We start from the raw sequence: 15,376 nt of genomic DNA, 5'->3' as shown, positions 1-15,376 counted from the left end.
AGAGAAGATGTGAGGGAAGGGGAGGGGGGATAGTAGGGGATAGGAAAGGTAGCAGAATACAACAATTACTAATAGGGCATTATGTAAAATTGTGGATGTGTAACCGACGTGATTCTGCAATCTGCATTTGGGGTAAAATTGGGAGTTCATAACCCACTTCAATCTAATGTATGAAATATGATCTGTCAAGAGCTTTGTAATGTTGTGAACAACCAATAAAAAAAATTAAAAAAAATAAATAAAATGCTGGGCTGAGGCTATAGTTCAGTGGCAGAACACTTGCTTCTCATATGTGAGACACTGGATTTGATCCTTAGCACCACATTAAAATAAATAAAATACAGGTGTTCTGTCCATCAACAACTACAAAAAAATTATTTTTAAATAAATAAAATGTCTAAGGATAAACTTAACACAATAACTCCAAAACTCTTACAGTGAAAACTACAAAACAATGCTGAGAAATTAGAGACTGAAATCAATGAAAAAATATACCATATTTATGAACTTAATGGCAATATTTTTCTAAGATTACAATTTTCCACAAATTGATTTTTTTCCCACAAAACTGGAAAGGCTGATTTTAAAATTTATATTAAAATACAAAGAACCTAGAACAACCAAGACAATTATAATTTTTAAAAAAGCATAAAGTTGAAGGGCTTGCCCTCCCTAATCTCAAGATTCACTCTAAAGCTAAAGTAATCAAGACAGTGTGGTGTTCATTAGGATAAATAAATAAAATCCAGAAATAGAGCACCCTTATGGCCAACTGACTTCAGGCAAGGGTGCCAATATATTTCAACACAGGAAAAGGGAATCTTTGCAACAAGCAATGTTGAAACAACTGAGTATCCATCTAGGTAAAAATTAATATTGACTCTTATCTCACACCACATACAAAAATTAATTCAAGAAAGATGAAAGACCTCAATGTAAAAACTAAATCTGTAAAATGTCTAGAAAAAATATCAGTAGAGAAATGTTATCTGAAAACAGCAGAGTAGGTAGCTTCCGGGCCATCCCTCTATAGAGATGCTTAAATACAGTGCTTACCTTCCTCTCTTTGTTGAATATGGCCACAGTGAAAAAGAGACCCATGTACAGGCCACAATCCAGAGCCACATGCCCTGTGCATGAGGACCTCCATCTGCCTCAGTGAACCAGTCCTTCCATTTCCGGAGCAAAAAGGTTGACAACAGGTCAGACTCTCCTCAAATCCCATGAGATTGAAAGAATGTTTGCCTCTAAATGGAACTCCATCTTCTTTCTTAAACTTGAAGGATATTTCAGGGGAGGAAATATCTTTAGTGATGAAGAAATGTTTGGGAAGTTCAGTTTTTATTTCAGATTCATTTTCTTCAATTAGAGTCAAGTAAAATTAAATCTTCACTAAGAAAATAGACATATGGTATGATCCCATTTTTATGAAAGTATTTCTATCTCTCCTATCTGTAAAAATGCATAGAAATATGTCTAGCATGATGTACCAGAAATGTTAATGATGGTTATATTTGAATCATGAAACTTGAGGTAATACTTTTATTTTCTTTTTGTACTTTTCTGCAATGCTTAAACCATTTATAGGGAGCATACAACTGTTTTCACAGAAAGAATAATTTCATTTTATTTTTTTAAAAAAACCTAACATCTTGACAAGAGCCCTCAGGGTTTAAAGCTTTCATTTCCACTTTCTTCCTTTTGCTCCCACGACTCTCCCCCAGGCTCCTCATTTCTCTCTTCCCTCCCTTTTCATCCCTCACCTTTCTCCTTCCTCTGCATTCACCAGGTCCGGTTTTTCTCCTCCAAGCTGAGAATATCCATCTCAGTGCTTAAAACCCACTAGCCCACAGGAGCAAGAAGGGTGGGCTCCTCTCCTTTTTCTGCTGGAATTGGGGTGGGGTGTTTCTAGAGGGTTTTGAAGCTCTCAGGGATTCCTCCTTTCCCCTTCCCTCCCATGAACCCTCATACCAGCAGAGGAGACAAGAGCAGCTAGGGCAGAGTGGAGCAATGGAGAGGGAGCACTGGCCTGAATGCCACTCTGGGCAACTTTCACCCATGGGTTTCTGGGGAATCAAAAAACTTGAATCTTATTCTTGGCTCCACGTCATCCTCACTTTTTGTCCCCAGAACCTTTACCTAATACATCACCAACTTCCTCTTGGATATTAATATTCTGTCTCAGGGGTCTGCACCTGGAAAGGGCTGAAATGTGGGGAGGCATCTCTCATCTGAGCTGCCCTTGTATTATACCCTCACCCCCATGCCAGGACTAGGGACAAGAAAAGAAAGAGGTCTGAACCATTCTCTTCCAAGCCATTGGAATTCATTGTTGAATAAAAGAGAGGCAGGCCCACACAGGCTGAGGTCTACCATGGAGTTTTCACAGAACCAATGGAAGGAATGGATGAAAGGATAGAAGTGGGGCTGGGAGGGCCTTTGAACAAAGCCACAGGAGAAACACCCATGCCTCAATGTAAACTCTGGCTGTTCAGTCAGAGAACCTGGTAGTTATGGTCATGAATGGGATTCTCCAGGGAGAATCCCAAATGCTTGGCATCTCTGATCCTCCGTCCCCAAAAGAAGCAGGGTTCTCCTTTGGGAACTCCAAGTCTAACATAAACAGACCCAGCAGAAGCCCCAACACCCCTTCCTTTCCTAGGCAGAGGTGCCAGAACTTTCAGGGTCATGGATTGTGTGGCATTGGAGAGAAGGAAAACCAGACATTAGCCCAGGTCACCCATGACTGGAAGGAAAACTTGGGGTGGGGGGAGCTCGCAAACCCTGGTCTTTCCTTGCTTGTTGCCTACATTAGCAGGTGAAATATGAATGCCTAGTTAAATAAGAATGTCAGATAAACAAAAACTTTTCCTATAAGATACATCCCAAATATTGTGTAAGACATATCTATACCAAAAAAAAAAAATTCCCTGTTTATGACCTTCAGAGTTAACTGAGGTATTCTACATTTTGCCATTCTTGCATACCAGATATGGACTGAGGAGGAGAAGCCATTCCTGCAATTTTTTTATTTCCATTTTTTTGAATTATTAACCCAAATGTCCAGTCTCACCAGCTTGCAGAAGCAAATGAAGCCACTGGAAACAAAAAAATGTCCCTGGCCTGCCCATCCTTCTGAGACACTGCAAACCCTTCTGAAGCTGCCATCTTCTTAGGGTTCAGTGCCCTGAGCCATGTGGCCTAGGCTGGGCCTTGGCTCCCTCTGCTGGTGATCTCCAAATAGAGAATCCTGGAGGACTTCACCACAGTCCTGCAACCAGAAGCACTCCAGACTCTGACTTCCTGCCAGGCCTAGCAGTAGATGGCCTCTCCAAACTGCCCAGCTTCTGCCCTCCCTGCTTCATCTGCCCCCCTTTATGAGCTCTTCCTACCTTTGTATGTGCCAAATGATCACATGACATTCAGTCCCATGCTGCTTCTTGGTTCCCTCTTCACTCAGCCTGGCTCTGAGCTGATCTGGCTCCTCTAAGTACCAGGCAGGCAGCCATGGAAAAGATCACTGATCCCCAGAGATCACAGTCACTCCACACCATCCTGCCCTCACACCAGGTGTGCCTTGGCCAGCCTGTGGTGTCTCCTTTAAAATGAAGATGGTTTATTCGTTTTCAACCTCCCCAAAGACAGGGCTGGGTTTGTCTTAGTGGCTTCCAAATCCTAACATCAGGAACAGAGTACAGCGGCAAATACTAGCAGAATAAAGACTTGGGAGGCTGGGGAGAGGGGACAGGGCTTCTCTGGGTCAAGGATTGAGAGTTATTTTTTTTTTTAATAAAGACACTTTATTTACAGATAATACAAAATAAACCACAGGACAAACTACTGTTCAGAGACAGGGGCAGCCCCCACAACAACCACCCTGCCCATCCTAGAGTAACATATAAAAAATTAAAAAGGCCCTAGAGGGGAGAGGAGCTGGGCTGGAAGCACCTTTGCTGATTAGGGATTGGGGCCTACGATCCTCAGTCACTCCCCCATCCCCCCCACCCCATGCCAGGGCACTCTCCCCTCTGAGCCCTGGGCCTGGCAAGCAGAGGACACAGCTACAAGGGCAGCTGGTGGCCATTGCAAAGGCCCCCTGGCCAAGGACACTGACTTCTGACTCTGAAGGGTTGGGAAAAGCAGGTGGGTAAGTGACTTTGGGGTGGGCATGGGGTGGGTATTATTGCATTGCTCCAGCCAATTTCCTCCTGACCATGGACACTATCTACACTGGGGTTCAGGGAACAGCCATATCAGGGCAGAAGTGTAGGGTCTTCAAAGCGATGACGTTGTTGAGTCCACCACCTCACGGCCATTGCAAACAGTGGGGACAAACTGTGAGCCAGACCCTAGGGAAAGAAAACCAGAAGTTGGAGATGACCCTGAATCCTCCATAAAGAATAGGAAGCAGGGAAAGTAGAGCTGTGGAAGGAAGCATGTCCCCCTGCCACCCTCTCATGTTCAGTGTCATCTTGAGGGCACCCCATCCCCTGACAAGGAATCTCAGCAATGGAGGAGTAGACCACACCTGAGGAGATGGGTTGGGAGGAGGAACTCAGGTAGGAAGGGGTGCTTATGATGCTGACCTTGGCCAGGGCTGGAGCTGGCCCTGGCGGCAGCACTGCCAAAGCGGCTGGTGGGTGCCCGATGACTAACCACATTCTTCTGCGGCTGGAAGAGGATGATGTGTAGCTTGGGTGCGAAGAGGCAGCCAAGTACCACAGAGCCACTGAGGCTGACTGACACGCACATGGTGGTGGTCTGTACCTGCAGGGGTTGAGTGGGGAAGCAGGCACAGGTCAAGGATGTCTGTCCCAAAGGCTGGGCCTGGCCCCTAGAACCCCCTTCCCAGGATGTGGGAGAGACAGTAAGCATCTACTGGACCTTGGTGGGCACAGTCCCAGCATCTGTCCTGGTAGACTGTTTGCCCAGGGATCCCAAGGTTCAGCTGTGGGGTTGAACATGCTGGGGTGCATGTATATATACGGTGCATGTATGCATATGTGGAGGAGCTGGTATGTCCACCACTGCATATCTGAGTGTATGTATGTATGTGCAGTAGTGAGTGTACAGGTCTGTGTGTGTACAAGTGTTTGGGGGTGTAGGATGTATGGGTATGGACTGTGTGTAGGGAGGGAACTGTGTGTGTGTGTGCCAGGATGTGTAAAAAAATGTGCATGCATGTGTCTGTATATATATGTGCTGGTATATGTATTTGTGCATGCATGGTTGACTATTGTGTATATGTATGCCCTGGGTGAGTCCTTAGCTATGATTGGCATGAAAATGCAAATTATATGCACATTCTGGCTAAGTCAAAGCAGATTCCCTCTCAACCCTAGCCTCCAGGTGGTGGCCCAGCAGTTGCAAGCAGAGCAGCCAAGCCCAGAGATCCCTGGGCCCCAGCACTGCACCACCACACTTCTGTCCTGGGGAAAGAACCTTTGTCAAGATGTTTGCCACAATTTTCCTGCTCCTTTAATTGTTAAGATTGTTGGTTCAGACCCTACACTGCATTCTCAAGCTAAGTGACCTCGGGCACAGGGTTGACTTTCCAAGGCCCTGTTTCTTTGTCAGTAAAATGGGAGAGCCATGGAGCTTACTCCAGAGTCATGAGGATTAACCAAGATGATTCTCTTGTCAGAGGCCAGCTCACCTGTTCTCCTCTGAGAGGCCTTTTCTGTTCACCCCATTTAAAGTATCCATTGCCCCTTGGAGCTGAGGATACCCACTGAGACAGTGTAAGATGAAACCAAATTTGTTTGGAAGCCACCAACTGGAATATAGCTTTCATCTGATTTAATCTTTGTCAACCCTACCTCTCTTCCCCCTACCTTCTTTGCTTCATCTTTCACCTGCAAACCTCCTCTCTAGTCAAACCCTTAAACCCATGGAACATATTTCTGCACCCCATCTCCTGCCAGTTTAGGAATGACATTGGAATACTGACATCTCTCTCTCTTTTTTTTTTCTTTTTGGTATCAGGGATTGAACCCAGGGGTGCTTAGCCATCGAGTCACATCCCCAGCCATACATATGTTTATATTTAGAGCCATATATATTTTATTTAGAGACAGGGTCTTGCTGAGTTGCTTTAGGACCTCACTTAGTTGCTGAGACTGGCTTTGAACTCATGATCCTCTTGCCTCAACCTTTCAAGCCAATGGGATTACAGGCGTGTACTACCAAGCCTGGTTGACATCTCTTCTAACTCGAACTTGAGTTCTGTACTTTTCTGCCCAGTCCCTACTCATCCCTTTCACCTTCCTGTAGGGTCCACACAAGCTGTGGGTCCCTGAGTGAACATATAAGCTCTTGGAGCATCAATTATCAGGAGATGAAATGAAATACCAGGAAACCAAGAGTCCAGCATCCCATCCCCTCCCACCTCTGCAGCAGGCAGCTCACCCGATAGTCACTGGAGGTGACATAGAAGATGGGCAGGAATGCCAGCCAGATGATGCACGTGGTGTACATGGTGAAGCCAATGAACTTGGCCTCATTGAAATTTTCGGGGCACTTGCGGGTCTTGAAGGCATAGAGCGTGCAGAGTGCGATGAGGAGCACGTTGTATGCCAGAGAGCCCAACATGCTTGCATCACGGTGGTTGCAGCGCAGTGTCACCACCTCCCGCCGTTCAGGGGCTGTCTCTTTGCCTGTGCCCGGTGCCTCCACCACCAGCCAGGCAGCCACAATGAGCAGCTGGCCTGAGATAAGTGCCAGGCAGATGGCGACTTGTGAGGCAGGACTGATAAAGCGTGGTCGCTGGGCCCCCTCCCGGGCCCCACCGAAGATGCGCGCAATGCGGTTAGTCTTGGTGAGCAGGGCTGAGTAGCAGACAGAGAATGCAGTGCCCAACCCAAGGCGCCGTAAGGTGCACACAGCCGTGGATGGCTTGGCAATGAAGATGAAGGTCATGCAGTAGCAGAGGAAAACACCACCCAGCAGAATGTAGCAGAGCTCCCGACCCGAGGCCTTGACCACAGGAGTGGCATTGTGCCGTACAAAGACACCCAGCACAAAGAGGGTGGCCAGGGCACCGAGACAGGCGATGGTGACAGGTCCCACTGCCCAAGCATCACCCCAGCGGATGTACTCCTGGGGCAGCTCAAAGCAGCCAGTCAGGCTGGCATTCGGCCAGTAGCCCAGACCGCAGTCAGCACAGGTGAACTCATCCAACCGGTACTCATAGGGCTGGCAGGGGATACAGAGCCAGCAGCAAACTTCACCTGGCTGCACGCTCTTCACCTCGTTCTGAAGGCAGGGCTCACTGCAGCGAGAGGCAGGCAGGGGTCCAGCAGAAGGTGAGGCCCATGGGATGAGGCTGGTGTCCAGAGTCAGGCCTTCTGCCCAATATCCCACCTTCTGGTAACGATAGTGCCCATTGCCTGCCCGCAGATAGGTAAAGATGTTGTAGCGGCCAATACCATCACCAAAGCGGTCGAAGCGGACCTCATTGTGAGTTTCAGCTGGGCGGAAGGGGGCTGAGATGGGGGAGGGAAGGAAGAAAAGGTTGGATCAGTGGGTTACCCTAATGGAAACTCAACCCTCACCCTCAAATGGATCCAATCCCAAAGCTAAGGCCATCAGTAGCTCTTCCAATCCTCACCCCAAAACTAAAGCCCATCTTGACCCTAGTCATTTTTCTAGGAGGTTACAACAAATTCTAACCCCTAAATTCTAGCATCAAACCTCAGTCTTCACCAATCCTAAACTCCAAAGGTAACCCCAGCCTTAAAGCCAAGTGATTTCCATAAATCTAATGCCTATTCCAATCCCCAACCATGACTTGCCAAATCCAACCATAGACCTAGTCTCTAACACCTTCCAACCTCCAGGCCCCAAACCCCAACTTTATCACAACACAGCTCCCTCCTCAAACTTAACACAGAGAACCCAAAGCTAAGTCCAGCCTCAGATGCAATCCAGGTCCCACTAATCCTAACAATAACCTCAGCTCCATCCCCCACCAGCCCTAACACTGATTCCAGTACAAACAGAATCACAATCTCAGTGTCACCTTCAACCAGTTCCCTTCACAGAATAGTCACTGCCACTCTCCACCCCCACTTCATCCCAACACAGCTCCCTCCTCAAACTTAACACAGAGAACCCAAAGCTAAGTCCAGCCTCAGATGCAATCCAGGTCCCACTAATCCTAACAATAACCTCAGCTCCATCCCCCACCAGCCCTAACACTGATTCCAGTACAAACAGAATCACAATCTCAGTGTCACCTTCAACCAGTTCCCTTCACAGAATAGTCACTGCCACTCTCCACCCCCACTTCATCCCCTGTGAACCTCACATGGCTCAGCCAGGCTCAGGAGTCAGGACTACACCTTCCCTGATCCCAGTGAGAAATCAGAGTTCAAGAAAACATTCTTAAGTCTCCATGAGTGAATGATTCAGCCTGTAATTCAAACCCAAGATCCTCCAAACTCTTACTTTTTCCAGTCAGTGTCAAAGTTCTCAAAATCCATTTCTAGCCCAACCATAATTCTATCCAAGCCCAGTAGACTGAATATAGCCTTCCTCTAACATCCACTCAATCAGAGCCCACATTCCAACTCTAACCTCTATTCTCATTCTATCACAACTCTGAACATCAATCTTATTGAAATTATAGTTGACACAGGTTCCATAGCTACAGAGTCAACCAACCCAGAATCAAAATAACAATTTTTAAAATCAATTAGTTCGGGCTGGGGATGTGGCTCAAGTGGTAGCGCGCTCGCCTGGCATGCGTGCGGCCCGGGTTCGAGCCTCAGCACCACATACAAACAAAGATGTTGTGTCCGCCAAGAACTAAAAAATAAATATTAAAATTAAAAAAAAAGAAGTGTCTTTAAAAAAAAATAAATAAAATCAATTAGTTCTATGAGGGTTGCATCTATACCTAATATGCACAGGCTTTTTGTTGTTGTTGTTATTATTCCTTCAACAATACAGTATAACAAATATTTACATAGCATTTACATTGCATTTAGTATTATAAGATATTTTAAAGTATACAGGAAGACAGATATAGGTTATATGAAAATACTACACAATTTTATATAAGGGATAAACAACCTCAGACTTTGGTGTCCATAGAGAGCCTAGAAACATGGATACTGAGGATGACTGTACTCTTTGTCTTAACCCTGCGCCAGTGCTTCCAAGCTATGTCAGTTCTGGCAGCCTCTCTCACTGCTCCCAGAATGATTCTTTCTGAAACCTAGTGATGACTCTAAATGATTCTCATTGTTCTTAAAACAAGCATTTTAACTTTTGATTTGAAGACACCAGGACCACTTTAGATGGCAAATAAAGATTAGGAATAGAAGTTTTCCCTAAATAGAATGTCATTTAAATGCTTGCCCTCAATCTAGTCTGATTCAGACTCTCTCGCAGCTATCTAAGAATGGATTTGGAATCCCCTGGTTTCCACCCCAAGCAAGATAAGGAGTCAGGAGACAGGGCAAGAACCGAGCAGGAGCCAAAGACCTTCAAAGTAGCAGGAACAGGCCAGAGGTCTCCTATCTCGAAGGGTCTCTCAGGAAGTTGAACCTCAGCAAGCCAGATGTGACAGCACACACCTGTAACCCCAACTACTTGAGAGGCTGAGTTAGCAGGACCACAAATTAGAGGCCAGCTGGGGCAATTTAGCGATACCATATCTAAAACTAAACAATAAAAAGGGCTGGGGTTGTATCTCAGTGGTAGACCGCTTGCCCAGCATGTATGAGGCCCTGGGTTCAATTCCCAGTGCTACAAAAAGAATAGAAGCAAAACCTCAGCCCAGGCTCCAGTTCTAGTCCCCTCTGCCTATTAGTCCTTGTCCTGGCTCTGACACCAGCCCCCTGGAAGAGTTCTCTGCTTGTGCTATGCTATGTTTCCTTAGCTAAGTAATAGAACATGAAAATCTGTTTTCCCTCTTCCTCTAAGAGAGTCAGCAAGCTGATGGACACTAGCCAGCACTATTACCATCAAACTTGACATTGAGTACGAAGTCCTTGTAGAGGCGGCGCCCGTTGACAGGACGCATTGCATCGCATAGATGGGTGGTGTTGGGGCAGAGGGCACGGTGCATGTTGTGCAGTGCGTGGGCCATGGCATACACTGCATTGACCACAAACATAATCTTGGACTCCTGCTCAAAGGGCACGGCCCTCAGAGAGTGGGCTGCACAGTCTCTCTGCCGGAAGCTGCAGCGAAACCTCTGCTCCCAGAACTCACGGAACCAGGGGTTCCGGCTGTTGTTCCAGGGGTCCAGGTTCTGGAAGTAGGAGGCAAAGTCACTGATAGGGTAAGAGGCCAACTCGATGGTAATGGCACCCTCAGCAGCCCCCTCGCTGCCTGCCACCACACTCTCCAGGGCCCCCCAGCCATCACTGGCCACCCAGGTAAAGCTGGCATTGAGGCGCTGGGTGGCAGCAAGCAGCTCCCGAGCATCCTCAGAACGAGTGAACAGGACAGCCACACGGGCACTGGGCTTCTGCAGCAGTGCACGCACCACACCCTCAAAGGCTGCACGGCTCATGGCACGGCCCACCTTCTCTGAGGTAGCCACACAGATATTGCGAGCACGAGCCTCTAGCTCAAAGGCCTCAATGCCTGTCTCGCCATAGTCACCCTCGGATGCCACAGTGGATACATAGGTCCAGTTGAAGAAGCGGAGAATTTCAGCCATGGCCTTGGCTTGGAAAAAGTCAGGGGGCACTGTGCGTGCAAAGTAGTCATAGCGGGACTTGTCACTTAACTTGGCACTGGTGGAAGCATAGCTGATCTGTGGGATTTGAAATAGCCGCAGAAGGTTGGCCACCTGGGAAGCAGGGTAGAGAAGGCAAAGATAAGAGAACAGATCAAATGAACACTACAAACAGGGCAATCCCCACATCTAGCACTTAAGCATCCACGCAGGATAGCCCTGAAGTTTCCCTTTCTCAAAAGGCCAAATCTTAATTTTTGTATGTGTGTGCAATACTGGGAATTGAACCAGGGTGCTTTACCATCAAACTACATCTCCAGTCCTTTTCATTTTTTGAGACGGGGTATCATTAGGTTGCTGAAGCTGGCCTCAAACTTGCTGCCTCAGTCCCAGAGTCCAAGTTCCTGGAATTACAGAGGGGCACCTAAAATCAAATCTTAATTTGACGTATCTTCAACCTAGGAGTGGGAAGTTTCTGCCCCTTCCCAAGGGCTGAGGGAGAAGATCCAGGGCTAAGGCCCCAGGGTCCTGAATCACACCTCAACCAGATGCAAGGCAGGGGACTAAGAAAGGTTGACATTTAGCTGCACACTGAGCCTCAGTTTCTTATCCTTTCAAGACAGCTGAGCACATAAAAATGATACCGCACAGACACTACAGCTCCTGGCATATGGAAGCTAATAGGGATATGGGCAAGAGAGAAGAGACGGGAATGCTGATGTGTGGTCCCTGCTACAGAAGGCTGGCAGCCTAGGATGGGAAGCAGGTAACCCAGCTCCTGGAAATAAATTCATGGGCCCTTGACAAGAACTATGTAAAGGAGCAGGGCTGGGAAAGCACCTCAGAGGCCCCTAATGAAGACATCAACAGGTGGGAGGATGCCCACCCACCCCTGTCCCCAGTCAGGGCTGCAGATGCAGATGCTGGCACAGTCACCCTTGATCAAACTGCCATCCAGTTACTCCCAGTAGTTGGGACTAGCAGGACCACTCGATGGTTCCTGCCTCTGCTTCATTTCTCTTAAACAAGCATTCCAGGTCAGGGGTCTAATAGCAATGCTCTTTGCTGGTCTCCTAAAGGAAGCTGAGGTCCTAGACAAGGCCCCCATATGGTCCCCAGCCAGGGCCCCAGTTCTGGCCTCATCTTCCAACAGCCTACACAGGGCACTTGCAAGTGAGGATCTGGGCAAGAGGTTGGATGCAGTCAAGGAGCAAGAGAATCCCACCTGGGTCAAATCAACCAGGTGTGCCCAGGAGACAGCCCAGGAAGCAGCAAAGGGAAGTTAGCTGGGCCAGCAACCTCTGCTGAAGCCCAGCAACACAACAATACACCTTGTGCTGGCCCCTTGTGAGAGGGCAGGGCAGGGGCAGGGGTGAGGAATATTTCCTCATATTACCTCCTCAAATCCTTCACCTCCAAAGACCCTAGGGTACCTTATCCCTTATTTCCACACACATTGTTTTTCTTCCTCCTGGTTACCCATCTTAATTCTCTCCTCTGGCTTCTCCTGGGTTCTATCTGCCTACCTTGCTCTAATCCAGAAAGAGATGGTCTTGAAAAATTGGGCTAAGAGCATTGACTTTGTATCTCCCCTTTGCCACAACTTGGCTTGTGACACCTCCTCTCTCTCTGCCTGTTTACTCATCTATAAAATTGGTTAATAACAATAGCAGTTAAGATTTTTTGTGCCCTCATGACTTTCCAGGCCCTCGGATACATACTTTGCTCATTAAATTTTCACTAGAAACCTAAAAGTAGAAAATATTTTGAATCCAATTGTGTGTGTGTGTGTGTGTGTGTGTGTGTGTGTGTGTGTGTGTATTTTGGTACTGGAAATTGGGAATTGAACCTAGGGCTTCCCACATGCTAGGCACTACCACCGAACATCATCCTCAGCACTTTTTATTTTGAAACAGGGTCTCACTAAATTGCCCAGGCTGGCCTCAAATTTGCCATCTTCCTGCCTACACCTCCCAAATTGCTGGGATTATGGGCATGTCCACCACACCCAGCTATAAATTCCATTTTATGAGAAAACTAAGACATGGGGGGAAAAAACCTATTTAGAATCATGCAAGTTAGCATGTGGGAGAGCCAGAGTTTAAACCCAGAAACTGACTCCAGAGGTCTGGCCTCTCAGGTTGTTTAACATCATCACAGTGTGTGTGTGTGTGTGTGTGTGTGTGTGTGTGTGTGTGTGTGTGTGTTTAGTGTGTGGTGTTTCCCTTTTCTTTTTTTTTTTTTTCCTTAGGGGAGTTTCTCTTACACAATCTCTAGAAATCAACCCTATTATGTGACAGAGCATTCTTTTAGTCTTCTATAAAAAGCTACTTAAAAGAAGCTGCTGGTCCCCCCTTTCCATGCAGGGCAGTACTGGAGCCTCTGCTCAGCAGGAATTCTAGGTCACCACCTCCAGCCTCCCTCCCCAGCCCTCATTTGGGTGGCCTCCACATACCTGGATGGAAACGTCACTGTAGGAGCCGCCAATGACACCAGTGATGGCAGTGGGAGCATCACCGTGGGTGGCATAAGAGCCGTCAGGGCAGATATGGCGAGAGCCATCAGCACCTCTGCTGAGAGAGGCACGTACAAAGTCCAGTGCCTGCTCCAGGGCATATGTGTCCTTGGAACAGCTGTCAAGGATGTGCGCACCCAGGCGCACCCCAGGCAGCAGGTGGGGGTCGTGGTTGATACGGTCCAGTGCGAAAAGCATGGCCTCCAGGCGCTGGATGCCACGATGCTCATTGACAGGACCACACTCCTCAGCTGGGCCACCCTTCTGGTGCACCGGGAACAGCCCACCCAGCACCAGGTCCCCCTCCAGGGTCAGCACCTTCTTGGCCGGACCCTCAGCCACAGCACCCGACAGCAGCAGCAGCAGCAGTACCAGGAGCCCAAGCGGCGATCCCATGGCTCCAAAGGGGATGGATAGGTCCAGCAGACGCTGGTCTCCAGGGGATTAGGATAGAAGCAGCAAAGGCAAAGAGAGGAGGAGAAAGGGACAGGAAAGGACAGACAGGAAGAGAGATGAGAAGGGACCCAGCTCCTGCAGAGAAATAGAGAGACAAACAGAAAGGGAAAAGTGGAACCTAAAAGTGGCTGCCTCTTTTTTTCCCCAGCTTCCCCTTCTGACTCTGTCCCTCCTCACATCCAATTCCCAGGGACTCAGGGGTCATGTGGAGAGTGGTCTAACTAACTAGGCTGAGAAGCTCCTGGGATACCTCCCTGAGTCTCTCACTCAACCCTGCTCTGATTTGGGCTAGATATGGGCCCTGTACACCTACCAAGCTCAGCATAAGGGGAAAAGAGACAAGGAGTGGAGGCCCAGGAAGAAGACAGAAGAACCCAACCCATGCCAAGCCCTCTATAAATTAAAGGGTGTCTGTCCAAGACTCTACACAAACCTCACAAGATCTCAAGGTCAGTACCTTTTCAGCAGGGGCCATGTCAAAGTTACAAACTCAGGGAAACAGTCCCTGTCCTGAACCTCAGATTTTCAGAGAGGGGACCCTGCTGTCTGAAGACCTATCAGGGAAGAGTCTCCAAGTGATAATCTCCAATCCTAGGGAGACCCCATAACGTGACAGAGTATTCTCTTAGTCTTCTATAAAAAGCTACTTAAAAGAAGCTGCTGGTCCCCTTTTCCATGCAGGGCAGTACTGGAGCCTCTGCTTAGCAGGAATTCTAGGGCACCACCTCCAGCCTCCCTCCCCAGGCCTCATTTGGGTGCCTCCACATACCTGGATAAATACCCAAGGGTGCTAGCATCTGGTTCTTAAAAGTTACCTGACTGAGAAAGAAATGGAGACCATAGGCCCTGAATGAGACTCCCCAGGGAAGGCACCAAAGCGGCCATGGGTCCTGTATGAGCAGGACAAGTACATATGAAAGTACATGTGTCATAGGTTGGGGGACAATTCATCTGGTCAGAATCTCTAGTGCTGAGGATGAGTTCTGAACTCTAGCTCTATGTAAGATACTGTTCGAGACTTTCTGCCTCTGTTTTCTTTTTACTTCAAATACAGCAGAGAAAGTCACCATTTCCAGACCTCCCCATTCTCAGTCTCAGGGGCTTGTCCATCCTGAGGCTAGCCTTTAGACACCCCCTTTCTCTGTCTTCCACTCTACATCCTATCATCTATACCCCAGTAGCCTTCCCAAACACCCACCCCACACAGGCTCCTACAATCATGCTGGCTTAAAAAGGCTGGGGGAGGGATATAAATCTTTCCTCAAAACAGGAAAGGAAACTAAGGCTGAAGCAGACAGCAACTAGTTCATGGATCTCATGTCCTGGCTATACAGACTGGAGCTTCTCACTTTGTCCCCTCATTTCCCCAGAGCTAAATCTCCCACTGGTACTGGGACAAGGGGATTGGGATCCCATGGGAACCGGAAAGAATCAGTTCAACCAGGCAAACAGGAGAGAAGCCGGGATGAAGACCAACACTCATGGAAAGGAACGCAAATAAGGGTTCAGCACAGGGGAGGCCCAGATGGAAGACCAGAGGCAGGAAGGGGACAGAACCCCGGAATCGGGTAGCCAGGGGGCCAGGGCCACAAATCCGATCAGGGGGCAAGAGAGTCCAGAAAGGCTGAGACAAAAGACGGAGGCACAGACAGAAAGAAGAATCAGAGGACATGGAACAGGAGGAATGAACCGAGGAGCGGGACGCAGGGCGT

The 15,376-nt window shown here is 48.0% G+C and overlaps 1 protein-coding gene across 1 annotated transcript; it reads right to left on the bottom strand.

The window, feature by feature from the left end:
* Positions 1-4,148: 4,148 nt before the first annotated feature.
* GRM2 (glutamate metabotropic receptor 2) lies at positions 4,149-13,619 on the bottom strand. The gene is made up of 5 exons (XM_081302442.1): positions 13,149-13,619; positions 9,970-10,807; positions 6,409-7,484; positions 4,587-4,767; positions 4,149-4,349 (listed from the first exon to the last, which is right to left on the bottom strand). Exons 1-5 carry the CDS (start codon positions 13,602-13,604, stop codon positions 4,276-4,278), a joined length of 2,625 nt encoding a protein of 874 aa, XP_081158568.1. The 5' UTR covers positions 13,605-13,619; the 3' UTR covers positions 4,149-4,275.
* Between the last annotated feature and the right edge of the window lie 1,757 nt (positions 13,620-15,376).

Source organism: Spermophilus citellus (genome assembly GCF_964194105.1).
Source record: "Spermophilus citellus genome assembly, chromosome: 7".
Lineage (NCBI taxonomy): Eukaryota > Metazoa > Chordata > Mammalia > Rodentia > Sciuridae > Spermophilus > Spermophilus citellus.
This window is presented reverse-complemented; position numbering and strand designations above follow the sequence as displayed.

What these genes read in the sequence shown, in the direction of transcription:
- GRM2 (XM_081302442.1), bottom strand. Translation starts at nt 13,604, where the DNA reads ATGGGATCGCCGCTTGGGCTCCTGGTACTGCTGCTGCTGCTGCTGTCG. An exon ending in ACAGTGACGTTTCCATCCAG is followed by an intron (nt 10,808 to 13,148) that starts GTATGTGGAGGC and finishes CCTGCTTCCCAG; the next exon opens with GTGGCCAACCTTCTGCGGCT. An exon ending in TCACCTCCAGTGACTATCGG is followed by an intron (nt 4,768 to 6,408) that starts GTGAGCTGCCTG and finishes CAACCCCTGCAG; the next exon opens with GTACAGACCACCACCATGTG.